The following is an 18,005-nucleotide window of genomic DNA, read 5'->3' as shown; positions in this document are numbered from 1 at the left end:
GGACTCTATCTTAAGGGTCTTTTCCAACCTAAATGACTGATTCTGTGATTCTATATATGTATCCATCCTGGTGCATATTAGTTGGGTTTTTTTCCTCTCATTTATCAATAGGCATTTACTCATCTTTTGTAGTCACACATGATTGCAATCAGTAGCAGCATCTAGTTTTTTAGACCACAGAAGTCATAATAGCAAAGTTTACTTTCATAATAGGTATTGGATCAGCAGGAAGTGAAGGAATTGTCATTTATCATCTATAAAATAATACTGGGCCTGCATGCAACATTCTTATTTGAAGCAGTAAAGAGTTCAGTTTATTTGTACTTCTTGGAAGCAACAAAATCCCCATGATGTTAGACTGGGTATATAAACCACATAGGAGAAGCTACCCTACTGTCAAAACAGAATGAAAGATCCAGATTTATGCCTACCTGAAGTAAATTAGGAGTGCAGTGGCTCTATACCCTGTAGAGTCAAAGACAGACAAAGGTTTATCTAAAGGTTAAGTCAAAGGAGATCCATTCTCTCTCTATTAGCAAAAATGAGAGCAAATACCTTTGCTTAGATGCTTAAAGCAATGGGAAAATAATTCAGAACAAAATTGACAGTATTGTAATTTTTCACCTCTTATTCAGGTTGTGCCATTAGTTACTAAATAAACAAAATAAGAGTTAAACCACCAATTCTATGGGTTTGCTTCTATCCTCTAAGGCAGGATTCAATCTTCTTTCCCTGAAATAAATGGTGTACATGCCCTTTTAAAGGCATTTCCCTCACTTACTAGGGTATGTAATTTAGTAACATGGAGTAACAAGAATACCTTCCTATCTATACCAAACACTGCTCCCTGACCTTGGCACTCACTGAATGAAGCATTTGGGAAAGCAGCTCTTCATTCTTTTGCTCTGCATACGATGTCCCTTCTCTCAGAGCAGAATTACTGCTATAGCTAAACCAGCCCACAGACACAAATATTAGTAGAGCACCACAAGAAATAAAAATAATCTACTTTTTTCCTTCAGTCTATGTCCAGAATTCTGCAAGACTTCATACAATTACATCCCCCATCCATCTTTTCTTCTTCATTCTGATTTTTACCTAGGGAACTGCACTCTCAACACCGTGACTAAGGAGGGACACACAGTTTCCTCATATCTCTGCTCCATGAATGCAAATGCATCTTGAAGAAAAGCAGCTGCAGCTGAAAGGCCCTTATAGTCAGGATGTCATAGATCCCACAGAAATTAACTCTGATCAGTTAAACAACTCATTCACACCGTTCATCTCTACAGACCACAAAGTAACAGCTGGGACTCTGGAATCATCACCTGTACACCATGCTTTTGTCGTGCCCCCAACATATGCTGTAAGGCATGGACACTAAGGGCAGGGAAGGATGACCAAAGGACAGCAGAGCCCTGAAAAACAAACCCAATAGACTGGTTTCACTGACCAAGGGGATTCTACGGTGGAAAGCACATGTTCAGTACTTCTAAGTGGGTTAGACTTGTAATCTTGTGACAGGCAGGTGATATTTATGGTCATTCAGAAGGAGAGCTAGGAGAATGACACTTCCTAATAGGAAACTCTAGACTGTCCAAACAGTAGAAATATTCCATGAAGTCCCCTCTAAAGAAATACCTTCCCAGGTGCCTATTAGAAATTTGTGTTTAAGTCTGGGGAAGAGGAAGCAGCTAGGAAGGCTCAGAAAGGATGCGATGGACTCTTTATAAGTATCAGGAAAGTAAAGAAGATGGTCAGAAGTTTTCTGTATATGAAGGGATCAGGTTGGTACAAAAAAAACCAAATGGGTACAAACCATCTGTGAGTAAATGTAGACTGGGAATTAGAAGGGAGTTTCTTGCCAGCAGAGCAATGAGGTTATAAAACAGCCTTCTATGGGTAGCAGAACAAAAACCTTGGTTTTCATGCAGATCTTGCTTGGTTTCTGAAAGGGATCATATGAGAGCATTATTCATGAAAGCAAGGTATAACAGACCCAGCAGAGGTCCTTTAGACTCCTGCATGCTGAATGTTGGCTTGGATTCTTAATGTTCAGCACACAAACCAAGCCTCTGGCTTCTGAACTGATTATACATACACAGATCCAAAAGAGGTGAATATGAAGACAGATAACGCTATTATCCTGCATTTGTTCTGTCCTCATTGCTTATCTGAGGAGCTGCTAACCAACAGTTGTTGAAGAAAAAAATCTTAATTTCAAAGCCTATTGAGTGGGCCAAGCAGCAGAGCAGACCTGTGATCTTTTATGTCCACGAGAGTCATGATTTACAACAGTGTACTTCATTTGCATCAGTGTATTAGGCATTCTTCTGCTCAACTCAAGGGTGTACTCTCACTCTGGGATAAAACAAATTGCAAGTACAGCTGAAAGTTAACCCTCATTTTATTTTCTCTCTCGTTTGAGAGTTACATGTGATGGAAATTACCTACTTCAAAATTCTTTTCCTAATATTTTCCTGTAATACAACAATGGGCCAGACATATCATTACACCTTGTGCCCTTCTGTCAAAGAGCTCAATAAAAGGAAAAATTTATAAAGCTGTAGTTCAAACCAATTGTTTCCCTTTTCCTGACTCTGGTATCATGGATTGGTGTAATGGCTTGAGAGAATCCCATGGTGAGTTTCACTGCAGCACAATGTATATTTAACACATTTGTATAATACTAATATTCCTTTTGTAGTCACTTGCTGTTCAGAGGCTAAACAGCAAAATAAATATGAGGATGTTTTGACATTAAGATACTCCTGGCTCACAGTTTTCTTGCCTATTCTCAAATGAAATGTTACATTTGATCTTAAACTGCAATCCAGTTTCTTCCTTTTAAGTTGTCATGCAAGTTAACTAGTATAGTCTGGGCACTGAAAGCAAGCTAGGAATAGCAGGTCTGAGACCTGCACAGTAAATTGATCCTGGGTTTTGGCATGATAAGCCAGTCATATCTGAGCTGTGTTTCTGCAGCCAGATGACTTCTGCTACCTGAACTTGTTCGATTACAACTGGCTTTGATATCTCCACATAAAGGTGCAGTACAACCACACCTTCTCTTCCCCATCCCTCATTTCAATCCAAATTGACAAAACAAGTGACAATTGTCAATAGTCAATAACAATTTCTCAAAAATTCCACTTGAGGCCAAATTAGCTTTTAACTACAGGTCAGAAAAATCTCATAAGCCATCATGCACAAGGGTTGACCCATTTGGGCTTTCAACCCTGGCTTTTTCAGGGATCCTTCCTGTTACCAAGCTACTCAAAGGGAAGCCAGTGTGTTTTCTTTTTAAACATCAGTTACTGTGTACTAAACTTTGCCACTTAGTGACTTTAGCTGAAGGCTGTAAAACAGGGAACATAATGCAGGGGAAAGGAGTAATTTCAGATACTCAACCTATCTGAATGTTGCAGTGCGAGTCAAAATGTAATTTAGTCTCAGAGCTGGACTCCTGACATTCAGTCCAGGAGAGGAGCTGAAATGCTGTACACAGTGCTTTGCCTGAATTTTAAAAGTAGGTTCATGACTCAAGTCTGATTGAAAAATACTGTTACTGACTACACAGAATTGATCTGGAGAAGTGGGGGGAGAAGCTATGAACCTTCTATCTGCAAGGATTCTCTTTTGTGAAGATCTAGTCTTTGCATGCATGAAAACATTTAAGTAGGAAATCCATTTACACATGCACGAGCACACACACCTAAAGTAAAAAAAAACACCCAAAAACCTGTTTTTCACTGCTTTTTCAGTAATCTTAGCACTTGAATTTCATAGAATAGCCCACGTTGGAAGGGACCTCAAAAGATCACCTGGTCCAGCCTTTTGTGGGAAAGGGAGCCTAGATGAGATTGATCTAGCACCCTGTCCAATCACATCTTGAGAACCTCCAGTGATTTGCCCTACTTTATATATGGCACAGCTTTTTCAGTGATATTTAAAGGGAAGGCTAGTCAGAGACTCAACCCTTCTACTTTTATGACAAAGATTTTAGGAATTCAATTAGCAGATGGAGTCCTACAACAGCAATCTCAGGTATACTCACAGCAAGAAGAGTAGGGAAAGAGACAGGTCAAACATAGGAAAGGCATAACTGGGCAGAACTGCTCTGGAAATCCTTAATAAGACACAACACCCGCCTTGCTCTGCTAGCACCTATGCCTCAAGAACTCCCAGGGACCTATCACTTCATGTAACTATAGTATTGTATCTCTTTTATTGCAGATATTCTATGCACGCTTTAGCTGGACTGCCAGTACATAGGAAGAAAATGCAGCTGCATTTATGTTATTCACCTGTGCTTTGCTCACAACAAATTTAAGCTACTGATTTGATTATTTTAATTTTTTTAGCATGCCTTTAGTATATTCTTCTGCTGTTAGGTTTGATACTGGCACATAACTGGATTCCTTAAACTATATTCAGAATCCATATTTGTTGAAAAACTAGCATTTAACATACTCATGTAACAGTCCATGTACTTAAAGCCATGGTTTCCAATTTTCTCAGAAGAAAACCCTAATCTGAATTGTAGTTTGAGCTACTGAGTGGTATAAGGCTAGAGGATATAAAGACTTAAGATAAAGTAGCTGTATTTTGATGTGTGAAGCTACTGCTTACATCTAGTAAACACTCCAGAGCTAATTTTTTAGGGCACTGCACTCAAGTGGAAACATCCTCCAAGATTATCTGAGGACCGTCTGTCCACCTCAGTAGACAAAAAAATATGAAACTCTGGGAAAAAGATACAAAAAGAATGCTCAGTATCCATACACACTTCCTGAACAGAGCAATTTTTCAGGGGGGGACGGGACGGGGGGACATAATACGGAAGAAGAATGTTTCTAGAAAGTTACTGTAAAAAGATACGTCACAGCCTTAATGCCACCACAAAGCCCAGTAGAAATGCAGTTAAGTGTGACAACAAGAATGTATTTGTCCCCTATCAGCAGTTTCCATCACCCAAATATTTCACTTGATATTTCACTTCTCCACCTATTTTCATAAAACCTGTAGGAATATAGTAACACTGATATCTCTATCATGATCTGAAATTGATTTGACATTTATTAATACTTTCAAGAGTTATTAAACAGAAAAAGCAGTCACAGGACCCTCTCATAAGCGATGCAATAGAGAATACAAGAGAGAATGCTACTATCTGCTTTATCCCTCTCAAGACACTCAGCGAGTACTTTTAGAAGGCAGAAGTATGACACATACTCATACGCTTATGAAAATTAACTGGGGTAGCTACAATAGTTATACCCAGCTATCACACCATGTCACATGAACCACAGTTTTTGTTGCTTCTTTTTAATCTGATTGCTGGAATATATAGAGAAGTTTGACCAAGTTCAGATGCACTAGCTCAACCAGTAACTTGGTTCAAGTATCCCAGATTCAGCCTAACCACACGTTCTGTTTGTTACACCAACAGTTTAATCCACTGCAACATACATTGCAATATTGGCACAACCCAAGCCAATGTAAGGATAGGTGAATTTTACAAGGCCATGTGGATTAAAACAATCTGATGATAGGAAGCACATAAACAACAACAATGCAACTTTATAGTCATTTGAGTCCAGTCCAAAGCCTGCAAACCATAATGGAAAACAAGCCCCATATGTAACATAGAAGAGGAAAACACGCTGGCAATGCTTACCCTTATGGTCTCGCTACAACTACTCAAGAAAAACATCTACTGTCCTATCTTAATTATCATCTCATTGGTTCACTGTTACCTAATTTGAGATATTACAATACTTTTCCTCAGAACAATGGTTTTTAGGACATCACTGTGAAGAGACAAGATGCCACCTCACCAAATAAATTAAAAAAACCCTTAATTTTTCAGAAAATAGTGCCAAACTCACTGCCACAGTTAGATAAGAGTAATCCCATTACAAAAGGAAAGTCCCTTCATGCTGTTTCACTGGAAGCAGGCTGTCTCTGGTTTGAGACCCCTGTTGCACCATGCCATCCTCTTTGTACCCCTGAGGCTCACAAAGTGACGCACTAACAATTACGGCCAACAGCAGGGGATTTTTGTTTTCAGCCTAAAAGCCAACAGGAAGCTCCTATACCTCAGCATGGCATAGGAAACTACTTTTGGATAAGGTGGGTGCTTGGGAAGACAAAAGCATTAAGGAGAACAGGATAAAGTTCTGGATAAAGTTGCTTATTACTAACTCACAAACTTATTTGCTCAAACCCACGTCAGATCAAGCCATATGCCTGCTCTCCTTGTTGAGGACAAATTCCTTTAAAGTTTAGCTTTTGAGAGATGCTATAAGTATTTCCTTTGCCATCCTTGCCCTTGTTCATCAGTGTTACCATTGTTTGTTGCTAGTTCCTTCCGTGCATCATAACTGAAATAGGGCAATAAAGTTTTCCACAACCATGGCCATGCAACAGGCTTCTATGCTCAAGGGAATGAAGTATCCTATTTCAGTTAAAAATGAAAAGGCAAGGTTCATTCAAACAAGCTCTATAAAACCTTCTTAATGCTAAAGCTTCAAGAAGAGATAAATAAGACCATCAAATACCAGGCTAAATTAGTAAACAAAATAATCAAAGAATAAGCTATATACACAAAAACTATCAAAACAAAAAAAGGCCTTCTAGACTGCTTGAAAGAAACTTAAAGAACTAATACTACAATAATCTTACATGCCTTTACTACTGAACTGAACAAAGCAAGCTTAAGCAACCACCTCAACTCTACAGAACTCTCTCAGCCTCGTGATCCTGAAGGGATCCTTACCCAGACACAGATTTTATCACTTTCCCTGCCTGCCTTTGCAAATCCAGAACAGCTGAGATGGTAGGCTTGGTTTCTACTTAAAGCCCTTCTCAGCTCTTCATCTCCTAAGATACAGCTAGCAAGAATTTGGCTTATTTTACTGGGGCTCTGGTTGTTTTCCTCACAGTAATAGTACTACTTTGTGCCTAAAAAGGTAACTAACAATAGTATCTGAAATAATAAAGTATTAAATTTTTTATTAAGACTTAGGATAGCTAATAAAGTAGTTTAGCAAACAGCTTTAATCATGAATTAATCAATTACAAAACAAATTCTAATTAAAAAAACCCTGCATTTATTGTGTTAAGCACCTCTAAATGCTGTATTCAGAATTTGTATTCTTCTATTTTACTGACGCTTTTTGTGTATTACATCTTAGTTTACATAGTACCCTGTCTGTATTCAAGCTCTGGTTTTATATTAGAGTTGGAGAAATTAATGTCAACAATGATTTACTATTTTTATGTATGAGTAGACTATGTCACTTGAAAGTGACCTATAATATAGCACTTAAAAGATGTGGCTATGTTTAAACTAATTTGTGGAAATATTCTGAAACTTTTAAAAAAACTTCTAGTCTTTAGAATGTGAATATTCCCTCTTTTTGGAGTAAGCCCTTAATACAAGACCATGCTCCTACTTCAACACTACAAGGAAACAATTCTTTTTCTTCCAGTAAATATTATAGACTCAATTTTCAGTAAGCTGGTGTATTTTATTCATTCTAGACATCTGTGGCTTCATGATTAATCTGTGTGAAGCTTGCCTAGCTCATCAAGTGGAACCCATAAAATAACGTGAACAGGAGGTAAATTTGTATCTCTTACTTAACATATGTAAAGAGTAACCTATAGATTCTCGGAGCGTTAACCTCTCCGTGTCTGCGACTCCTTCCCCCCCGGTGTAAATGCCTTGCCCTGCAACGGACCTGTGATGGCGGGTGCCCGCCGCAAGGCCCCAGGTCTGGGAGCCGGGGGAGAGGAGGAACGGCAGCTAAGGAAGGGGGCGCATGGACGAGGGCACCCCTAAGGCCCTGACGGGCAACCTGAAGGACTAACGCAGGCCTTCGCCGTGCGTCCTCTCACAGCCTGCGAGGAGAGGCCGGCCGCGCCGTCCCGCGCCGGGCGCCCGCTCGCCTCACGGCGAGCCGCTGAGCGACGGCGACAACGGCTGCCCTGCCCCCGGCCGCGACGGGCGCCTTGCCGCCAACCGGGGAGGACGGCGGTGGCGGCCCCGCCTCCGCGCGGCGTAGCGGCGCGGCCCGGTCACCTCACAGGCTGGCGGCACCGCCATGGCGGCGGTGCAGGACGTAGAGATCGACCCCGAGGGCACGTTCAAGTACATCCTGGTGCGGCTGCAGCGCCCGGGCGGCGAGGAGCAGCGGGACATCGTCCGCGGCACCAAGGCGGCCGAGTTCCACAGTGGGTGACAGGCCGCGGCGTGGCTGGGGAAGCGATCGTTAGCGGGGCCCGCCCCGGCAGCGTCCCTCGGGTGCGGGACGCGGCCGCCGGTTCCCAAGCGAACCTGAGGTGGAGGGGGAGGCCCTGGGCTGTGGTGGCTGGTGTCAGCGGGCGTAGCTCTGAAGCCCCTTTTTTAACACCTTTATAGGTGCCTCATGCGAATATGAAAAGCGGGTCGATATCTTTTTCAGATGTCATTTCCAAACCTGATAAACGTCATTTAGGAGAGTGAGATGTGTTAACTAAGTAAAAAACTGAAAGAAGAGAACCTTAATTACAGCTTTCCTATGTGTCAAGAGAAAGCTCCCTCTCTTGCAGGTGAAGGAAGGGAACTGGAGGAAAATGAGTGGAAAATAGCTGACAAGAAGAGTTCTAGAGTATTTGATGCCAAGTGCGTATTGTAACCTCTCTAACCATTCTTCTTGTGCAGATCACATATTTGAAAAAGTAAATCCTGAAATGGAAAAGCTGGGATATCAGTGCAAGTGCCTTGGAGGAGGGAAAATTGATCATAATAGCAAAGACAAGAAAATTAGGGTATTTGGGCTCTCTACAGTAAGTGCATCTCTTGTATTCCTTCAAATCCTTTTGTCTCTGATGTTCTGGGATTTTTGTTTTATAGCATGGTGGCTTTTGGCAGTTTGAATTACAGTGTAAACATTAACTGGAAAACTTGCCTGGCTGACTTGTGAAATAGCTTAGAAAAAACACTAGTTTTTAAGGGCAGGAGACCAAAGCAAAAATAATAGGTAACTTAATGCTGAGTAATACTAACATTAAGTTAGAATCAAGACTAAAAATGGAAGTTGGCATCTCTTGACTTAGAATCTTTTAGTCTTACTGCTAGAGCAGGAATAGCCCATTTGTAGCCACAGGGTCTTGATCCAGCTACTGTGTGATCTTTTTATTGGCAAATAAAGGTTGGTTGGTAGTGACCAGCTAAATTGTGAATGTTGTTCTGCGTATGTGTTGGGTGAGAAGAGTAGACCTAGTTCAGGTGCGGTGAGTTTCTAGTAGGTGAGGATGTCGTTTCACATAAATGCATTTTGTGGGAATAAAAGTAGCTTCCAAGAATATGGAAAATAGAGTGTTTTGATACCTGTTACCGTTCTGTGTAAGTTCAGTTTCTTTGTGAAAGACTCAGTAAGTGGTAATGATTTCTTGAATTTGAGGAACATGCTATAGTCTGTTTCTGGTGTTGCTCTGTGATGAAGTGTAGCTGCTTCCGTAGTAATACTGTGAGTAAAGATTCTAGGCTTCTAATGTAGACAAGAAGAAAATATTTCTATTAAGTTAATTTTTTTATAGAAAGTGATGGTTACTTAAAATCTGCTTACCTTAGATGAGCAGGGAAGGTTGGGCCTTGAATGTGTTAAGCATTTTTAAATGTTAGTGGTGCTTTTGTTCCAAGATGACTTGTCACCTGGAATAATAAGAAAAAAAAAGAACTCTTTAGGGTTGGTATGGGGTGGGAAGGCAGTGTTACAATGCTTATTCTACTAAAATCTTGTGCTTGTAGGTCCTCCTCATAACTGCATTTTTAGATGAGACGACACCTGTATTATTAATTCAGCTGCCAATTTAGCATTAGAGGCAGTGGTCAGTTCTTGCTCTTGTAATGCAATGTCTGTGGAAAATACCTTGTTTCTCTGCTTTTGGTACCCTGATACTTACAGATGAGCACCATGTAAAAGCAGAGTTTTATTACTATGAGGGCTTCTGTCAGGCAGAGACCTGGAGGTTCAGAAGACCTCAGTAGCAGGTCAGAAGTTAGTATATTAATTACATTGATTTAATGCTTCTCTTTACTTGAAGATTTGTTGTCCAACTCTTAACACAGAACTATCTTGGTGTTTTATGAAAACAAGAGAAATAGTCATTGACTTCTTTTGAAGTAGATGCTGTGCCATTATTTGCAAAGCTGGATGGGGTCTTCAAAGTGATTACCAAGGCAAGAGTGATCTGTAGGTCTGTTGCTTTACAACTGACAGTATAAACCTGCAGTATTTCTGACATAATTATATTATCTGGTATTTTTGAAAAACATGCATTTTATAATGCATCAATAATTTTAACCTGTGCAGTTCAAATGCTGGTTTATTTAAGCTGTTCCTCTTGGGGCAGAGTCAGTGATGAATAAGAGTACATGTTTTGTTTGATAATGCAATCTTGAGCTCTTTTTTCAGTCTTCCAAGTTAAGTTTCACATGACATATTACTGGAAAAAGAAAGGAACCTGTAAATCACAGGTTTTTATCAGTAGACTGCACTGTTGTGCAGTAAAGGCTTTTTGACAGGGAAAAACTTACTTGTAGTTCTGAAATAAGAAATCAAAATAACAACTCCAGTCATATAAGACAATAATGGAAAGGCACCTTCTACCATGACTCTTACATTTCAGTGAAAGAGTAACACTGTGATCAGTGATTTAAATGAGGGTTAAAAATCCTATGGGTTATCTGACCTTGCCTTAGTTTGGAGCTGCAGTGGCTGAAGAGCACAGATATTTAAAATTATGCCAGCTAAGGCAAGATTGCAAATAAACAAAACATGAAGACTGATTTCTTTAGCAGCTAGAATAGTACTCAAATGTTCACACATGTGGTGGCTTATTCCTTTTTCCCTCAGCTGAGCCAAATCAGATGTTTGTATGCTCATGCATTAAAGTGGGTCAATGCAATCTCTGTTGTTGAAAAGAACATTCAATAAATATGGTGGCTGAGGGGTTGGGAATGCTTTAAAACAAGCTTTCTGCTGGAGAAATAATGATGTGAAAAATAAATCCTTGATAGCTTGACCCCATCTCATTTATTTTCTACAGCTTGGGTTGTAGGGGAATTGGAGAGGACAACAGAAAAATAAAACATGATACTGCAAGAATAACTCTTTTAGAACCTTTATTTGATTTGTATGTGAACCACTTGAAGTATCAAATCATAACTGGATAATTTGTGTCAACAAGAACTGAATGGTTCTGTGGGCTTACTTTCTGTACATGTCTAATAAGCATTTGTTCTTTCTTGCAGGGCTATGGAAAAGCAGATCATTCAGTAACTGTAGAGATACTGAAAAAAGTGTATACAGATTATGAAATTACGTGGTCAGATGACAAGAAATAAATTGGCTGCTCATGAACACAACAAGCAGTTCAAATAAAAGTGAATGTGTCTTCTATGTATGTTACCATAAATCTGGAGTAACTGGACTCTGATGTAATTTATAATACGGTTAGTAATCCCCCAATATATCTTATTTTTCAGATCATTCCTTTGTGCAGAATCTGTAGTTTTAAGCCTTTTTCCTCTCCTTTTGACATGCCATCCAATTAAACACTCCCACATCATCTTACCTCCAGTTTGTTTTCATCCAGTCCTGTCTCACTGATATCGTAGGTTACATCAGGATTTTACTGTCAACTTAAACACCACAGGACCAAAGCTTTTCCCTGGTCTTTTGACCGCAGTGTTTTGTTTCCTTTATTTTCTATTGCTCTTCAGGCTTTTCAACTTATCCACGTTTACAAAAATTGGGGGGGAGGGAAGGGCTGACTGTTACAGTTCTTCACCAGTGATCTAAATCTTCGATTTACTCCATGGTTTTGAAAATTCAGTATTTGTGTTCCACACAAGTCATGGTCAAGATCTTTTGTGTTCCTGTAAGATCCTTCCCTATAGCAGACTGATGGCAATGTCAAATTTGGACAATACTTGTTTTATTCTGATTCCCCTGTACTTATTTTATTCGCCATGAGTGTAATGATGCTTCTTCCCTTTTTTATAGCAATTATCTTACAGTTAACTACCTCCCAGCCAGACTCAGTACACACCTAGGTAGTGTCTGAATTAACTTACAGCACCTGCTTCCTCCTGTTGTGGCAGGATGTTGCCCTTCGTTTGTTGTGAAGTTACTTGCTACAATTTTCACTTTTTTGTTTCCTGCCAGTCTCCTTTAATGCTGTTGTGGATTTCAAGGGAGTACCTTTTGTTCTTATGCTTATGTTGTTGACTTGCAGTCTTCAAGAGGTATTTGCATATCCTGGTTCTCCCTTTTGCTGTGGTTCCTACTGCACTTACCTACCAGTATCTGGTGGTATAGAGTGGCTTTTTATTTTCAGTGTGTATGTGACTCTTAAGGTACAAACTATGAAATTTGAGAGGCTTTAGTCCAGTTTCTATCACAAAAAAATCCTGCTGTTACTGCCTTATTACACTAATTATCCATCTTGTGTCACCCTTCTGTATCTTTTTTTTGATTGGTTGGGCAGAGAGGGATTTCCTGTTCTTGTCCTCAAACCTTTCAGTCCATTCCTCATTAGAAGAGTTCCAGGTATCTCCATCCAAATAATCACCTGGGAGCAGGATCTCTTGAATGTGGTGCTGCAGGTCTCTTGGCTGGCACCTGCTTCCCCCCACATGCAGCCTGGACTTCCCCTCCAGCACCCCTATGCGCTTTTGCATCTGCTGTTTGTGCTTCTCTTTACACTCTTGTGCAATAGTCTTCTGGCTGTGCCACTTCAAATGCCATAACATTGATTGCAGGTTTGATTTTTCTTAACAAGGTTTTGATTTCAGAACATGATTAAATGCTTGTGTACCTAGAAACCAAGAATAGCATACAAGTCAATAATTTGCAAATTGGGCACTTCCCACTTTGATTTTCCTCATGGGTTTTTTCCCCTAAGCTTTAGTAAAATAACTGTAACGGATGCCATTTAATTGGTGCCAGTATCCAAAACTGTTTTTTTTAATAGCCTCATTTCCCAAAACTAGCAAATAGTCTTCAAAGGGAAGTCATCAGTTAAAGATAGTGCCTGTTAAAACAAACAAGCTGTTTAATTTAGTTTGCTGAGACGCTTTGACTGATTTTAGTGTTTCTCTCCACAATACTTACAGGAAAGATATGATTTAGACCGGATTTCTTATTGTGATGACTCTTTCAAAAAGCGAGGGGGTGGGGTGAGGGGAGAAAAGGGGTGATGATTTGGAATGAGCTGATAATTGAGTTACCAGCTGACCTCTACCTTTGTTTCTTCATACAGGAAATTCGGCCTGATGTAAGGGTTTATTGTGTCATCAAAAAAGACACTTTGAGGGTCCTCCCAATTCTATTATTTTCTAGTGCAATGTCATTTGGGGAAATGCTAATTTCCCTAGCTATTAAGTGATACATACAAATATTACAAGTGAGTTAAAGATTTTTATTCCAGATCATGAAGAGAAGCAGGACACTGGTCACTAGGGTGGTGATGATTTGGCAGGTAGAGAAAGCCTTAATGTAGATTAGGGAAACTAGTATTTCATGTGAAACACCAACATAACCAGCCTACAAAACTAAGTGTTGAATTCTGCTTCCTCTCAGCACCTATCTGCTGAATTTTAAGACCAGAACTCATCTGGAATTATGGAAATCCCAGTGTTAATTTTGCTGATTTCACCTGAGGAAAAACACCCTTCATTCTCATCTGTAATTCTGAAATGGGAACTTAATTATAGTCTGTGGAGTTTCCTGTTTTGCAGATGTGCAATCACTGTGAGATTGTGGCTCTAGCAGTCTTCACTTGAAAGTCCTAAAAAATCTGATTCAGTATTTGCACAAAAACAGCAATGTTTGAGCGATCGAAGAATAAAATGAGGATGCTGAGCAAAGGAGTAGTATATTAAATCCAAGACAGTGAGTTTGATCATGGAATATTTTCAAGAGGAAGCATTATGGTAGAAGATTGTAAGTACCGCCTTTATTAATCAAAAAATACATGAGATTCTTATTCTTAACCATAGTCATTGTCATAGTGGTCAATATTTCTTGTTACTTCAGGTACTGTTCTCTGAAACAGCACTAGACCTAGCAGGTGTAGAACAAGCTATTCAGTCACTATGTGCAAGCCACAATTTGTCTTACAACTGAGGCTTGAAAAATGGCAAGTGGTAGTCATTTTGTTTCCAACTTCCCAGTTTTGACAAAAAAGAACTGTTAACAGTACTTTATTGATGCTGCCAAAGTGAAAACTTCCTTTTGTTCCTCAATCTGTAGTCAGCAGTTGTCTGTCATCAGTAAGTTTCAGAGTTGATGCAGAAAAATTCCAAAGTGCCATCACAGCTATGGCACAACTGACTGCTTTTTTCCCCCTCTCTCCTATAAAGAGCAACTTCAGTAGTTTCCAAAGCATCCCTTTAAATTAGTCTACTTATAGTTGTTTTTGAAACAACAGTAGTTGTTCAGGCTCTTCTGTAAAGCACAGGAAATCCTCTACAACTGTATCTTAATAGCAACATGGTCAAAATAGGAATGTTGCAGTTGACTTTTGTAGCCTTCAATGACGGGAACTTTATGCAATAATTAGTGATTTAGGTCACTGCTGTAATAAGTTTCTTTCCATCCCCTCAGACTATTATCCTTTCTCCCCTACAAGGAGTATCCTTGCATCCAGTTTACTGCTGTGGTTGACTGTCTCTAAGTTTATATTTCTGCCAGGGCACCCAATAAAGTAAGTAGTGCATAAGCAGTAGCTTTGATGTACCTGTTAAGAGTTATGTAATAGCTTTTTGTCCAGTTTTGGTTAAGACAAAACATGCAATGGATCTTTTTTTGTGTGAATGGTTGGTGACACCAAGCACTCAGGGACAGGTTTTGTAGTTCTTTGGGTTTGTTTGCATTTCTGGTAAGGTAATTTCTTCAGCAACATTACTATCTTCAGCCTCAGACACAGGAATGACACAGGAGTGACTTGTACACAGGATTTTCTGAATGCTTGCTGCCCTGCCAAACTGCTGAAAAGACTGAAGAGGTGCGAGTGTTCAACAGTACACCCCTGCAAGTTTTGAAAATGAGTCATAGTATATGGGCAGTTTAATTTCTGGAAAAATCTTGTAGAAAACAAAACAAAAAACTCAAACAAAACCCAACCCAGTACAGCACTCTAGTTGGCAATCTGCTATAATAGCACAGTTTATCTCCTTTCCCACTTGTCACCTAAAGCTCAGTTCCATCATCGTCCAGTTTCCCGGATTGCATTTGTAGGTCTATTGGTTGTTTTAAGGAACTTCTCTTGTGTGGAATCTTTCAACTCAACTTCTAAAACAGAAATCAGTTTTATTCATTTCTACAAACAGTATGGCTATTTCCAATTACTTGCTGAAATTTTCTTAGGGTGATATGTCAAAACGTGAATTTACAGAACATAGTAGTAAATATTCTGTGGTACACTTTTTCAAAGGCTTGAATAAAGTCATGTGTGGATTGCATATGGAAACATTACAAAGATTAGTGAGATTGCTAGCAGAATAGAACACAGGTGATAAATGCAATCACGTCCCCCTCTGGTGGCAAAGCAGCAGAGCACACGGGTATGCAGTTGATTTTGAAATCTGTTGCTGCAGTTAAACCCTATCTGAGTTGGGAGCCTAACCCTTGAGAACAACTTCTTGCACTATATTAGGGTGCTAAATTATTTTGTTCGGGCTGTGCTCAGCAGCCACTCCTGTGACATATAGTTCTGTCACTGCCAAAGAATGAGAGGGGGACTGGGGACAGTGACTTGCTTCATTTTTAAATACATATAAATGACAATTAATTGGCATAAACAGATGGTGGTTTAAGCAGAACTCCATTTTTCTATGCAAAACCAGAATCAGAAGAGTCTTTCACTTCTAGTCAGACATCAGAATTTGTTGAACATTTCAATAACGAGCATCCTTAATTTGTCAAATCAGAATAACTCAACAGAGGAAAAAAGCAAAGCTATATGAGGATTAAAACATTCCATCTTTTAAGATATTTTTGAAGGACCAGTGGTTGAATTTTAACTGGAATCTTTAAAGGCCATTTCCATAATACATCGCTGCAGTCCTTTATCGATTATTTTAACTATGCTGGTCCTAAACACATTTCTCTCTTCAATGAATTTCTCAAAGAGGTAGATACCACCACCAACCCCAAAATAATGTGCTTTGCTTGCCAAATACACACAGCCATTTTTATCCAAGAGCTGGGCCAGTGTATCATGCAAAGCACCATAGTATTCAGGATTATAGATGGTCTCAGATGTGAGAATTAAATCATACTTGGAAAAGGGTTTGTTGCTGCTTAACAGGAGCTGGCTGACTTCAGACCACTCCCCAGAAAAAAATCTGCATTTGGTGAGCATGTCAGGTAAGCACTCTGCTTTCCTGCGCCTCTTCAAAGGAGGCTTGCTAGTTTTTTTGTCATCTCCACTGCCCATCCTATTGCCTGCCTTCATACAGTTAGCCACTGCATTAGGCAAGGTTATTTCATCAATCACTGTGCTGTTGTAGTCCTGAAAATGGACTTTTTCAGCTTTACCCCTTAAAGCAACTATTCCCAGCAGTCCAGCCCCGCAGCCAAGATCCAAGACAGTCTTGTTGGTAAACTGTATTTCAGCCTCGGAGAAGTAGTCTATGAGATCAAAGGTGCATTCCCAGATTTTCAGTCCTCCCTCATAGACTCCTGGGATGAGATCAGAGTGAGAAGAAACACTTTTAGACACAATGCCTTCTCCATCGGCACCATCCAAACACGCCATTTCCACTACAGACATATTTACGTAATACAGGTCTGATACTGTTTCCATGACTTTATTTTCCAGTATTTTGTTGAGATCTTCAGGAATATTGTGCTCCTTGGCAGCTTTAAAGCAGAACTTTTGCTTTGATGGTGTCTCATCTTGTTGCTTATCAGTACCCAGCCTTGGGCTGGAGTCTGCTATGGTATCAGCAGTTTGCTTGCTCTTTTCTGTGGATTCCCGCGTGTGTTTTGGAGAGTGCAGCTGTAAGTCTGTCTTATCATGAGTGTCTGGTTCGTTGTTCTCATTTTCATCAATAGAAAAATTAAATCGAAAAGACATTTTCAGGAATAACAGTAAAAAAAAAAGTCAGCTTGATTTATTGCAGCCAGAAACACTCATCTAAAAGCAACACTGATACAAAGATTTTTTTTTTTTTAATAGAGGATGTTTTTATGTTGTTATCGCTATGGGGAAGAGTGCTTTGCAGTAGAATATCAGACGTTTTGCCAATGAATCAGGGGAATGACTTCTGGAAATAGAGTAAATAATTTACGTATCATTAAACTGCCAAATACTAGCACAAACAAACTGTCTAATTGTAGCATCCTAACTTTCATTAAAAAACCCCAAATCTTCTAAACATTTAAATTTCTGAAAAGAGTGTTACAAGTGACCACATCTCTCACCTCATGTAGGTATGTGCAGGGAAATCAGGGTAGCTGCTTATTCTGGTACAACTCGCATTTCCGGTTTAGCTAAGGAAAAAAACCCCATGCAATGCTGTACAAAGCGTGTTCGTGAGTTAAAACCCTATTGCTCCTGCAGCTGCCCAGCGGTGTTTTCCTTGCTCTGATTTAGTTACTACCCCAAAGCTGCTCATCTGCGTGGGGTTTTTTTTCCCCCGTTTAAATAACTTTATCCTCGCTCGTCTGAAATTCAAGCAACGCAAAAAGGCGCACAGAGGCTGTTAAGGCCCAGCTTCCCGTCCTTGCACGCCGGCTGACGCATGCAGGTCGGGCAAGGGGATCCGGTCCCGGCTGACCCACCCCGTTTCCCCACCACCCCTCTTGTGCCCATACCCACCCCCAGTTGCTGGACGCGATCGCCCTCCGTTTCTCCCACGTGGAGCAGCTGCCCCTTCTCCTTCGCTAAGCGCATGCGCGCCCGCGTTGGAAAAGGGGGCGGGGCGGGGCGGCTGCTCCGCA

The 18,005-nt window shown here is 40.1% G+C and overlaps 3 protein-coding genes across 4 annotated transcripts in view; 1 reads left to right on the top strand and 2 right to left on the bottom strand.

Annotated features, from left to right (window-relative positions):
- SELE (selectin E) overlaps positions 1-17,938 on the bottom strand; it is a 36,056-nt gene extending 18,118 nt beyond the window's left edge. The window contains exons 1-5 of the mRNA XM_072867686.1: positions 17,884-17,938; positions 17,487-17,555; positions 11,629-12,873; positions 9,618-9,703; positions 432-465 (exon numbers count right to left, since the gene is read on the bottom strand). The gene's annotated coding sequence lies outside the window, so the exon portion shown is untranslated. The remainder of the gene's footprint in view (positions 1-431; positions 466-9,617; positions 9,704-11,628; positions 12,874-17,486; positions 17,556-17,883) is intronic.
- Positions 7,895-11,609, top strand: LOC140654430 (14 kDa phosphohistidine phosphatase-like). The gene is made up of 3 exons (XM_072867690.1): positions 7,895-8,241; positions 8,711-8,835; positions 11,306-11,609. The coding sequence occupies exons 1-3, from the start codon at positions 8,112-8,114 to the stop codon at positions 11,396-11,398; spliced, it is 348 nt and encodes a 115-aa protein (XP_072723791.1). The 5' UTR covers positions 7,895-8,111; the 3' UTR covers positions 11,399-11,609.
- On the bottom strand, positions 13,522-17,978 carry METTL18 (methyltransferase 18, RPL3 N3(tau)-histidine). Of its 2 annotated transcripts, XM_072867688.1 has the most exons (3): positions 17,884-17,946; positions 17,487-17,555; positions 13,522-17,329 (listed from the first exon to the last, which is right to left on the bottom strand). In XM_072867688.1, the coding sequence occupies exon 3, from the start codon at positions 17,137-17,139 to the stop codon at positions 16,078-16,080; it is 1,062 nt and encodes a 353-aa protein (XP_072723789.1). In that variant the 5' UTR covers positions 17,140-17,329; positions 17,487-17,555; positions 17,884-17,946; the 3' UTR covers positions 13,522-16,077. The 2 variants fall into 2 exon arrangements, with proteins under 2 accessions (XP_072723789.1, XP_072723790.1); XM_072867689.1 differs by lacking the exon at positions 17,487-17,555 and having other exon boundaries at positions 17,884-17,978.
- Between the last annotated feature and the right edge of the window lie 27 nt (positions 17,979-18,005).

This window comes from Ciconia boyciana, chromosome 7 (genome assembly GCF_034638445.1).
Source record: "Ciconia boyciana chromosome 7, ASM3463844v1, whole genome shotgun sequence".
NCBI classification, from domain to species: Eukaryota; Metazoa; Chordata; class Aves; order Ciconiiformes; family Ciconiidae; genus Ciconia; species Ciconia boyciana.
Note: the sequence above shows the minus strand (reverse complement) of the source record. Positions and strands in the feature narration are given on the sequence as shown.

What these genes read in the sequence shown, in the direction of transcription:
- METTL18 (XM_072867689.1), bottom strand. Translation starts at nt 17,139, where the DNA reads ATGTCTTTTCGATTTAATTTTTCTATTGATGAAAATGAGAACAACGAA.
- LOC140654430 (XM_072867690.1), top strand. Translation starts at nt 8,112, where the DNA reads ATGGCGGCGGTGCAGGACGTAGAGATCGACCCCGAGGGCACGTTCAAG. An exon ending in CAAGGCGGCCGAGTTCCACA is followed by an intron (nt 8,242 to 8,710) that starts GTGGGTGACAGG and finishes CTTCTTGTGCAG; the next exon opens with ATCACATATTTGAAAAAGTA. An exon ending in GGGTATTTGGGCTCTCTACA is followed by an intron (nt 8,836 to 11,305) that starts GTAAGTGCATCT and finishes TCTTTCTTGCAG; the next exon opens with GGCTATGGAAAAGCAGATCA.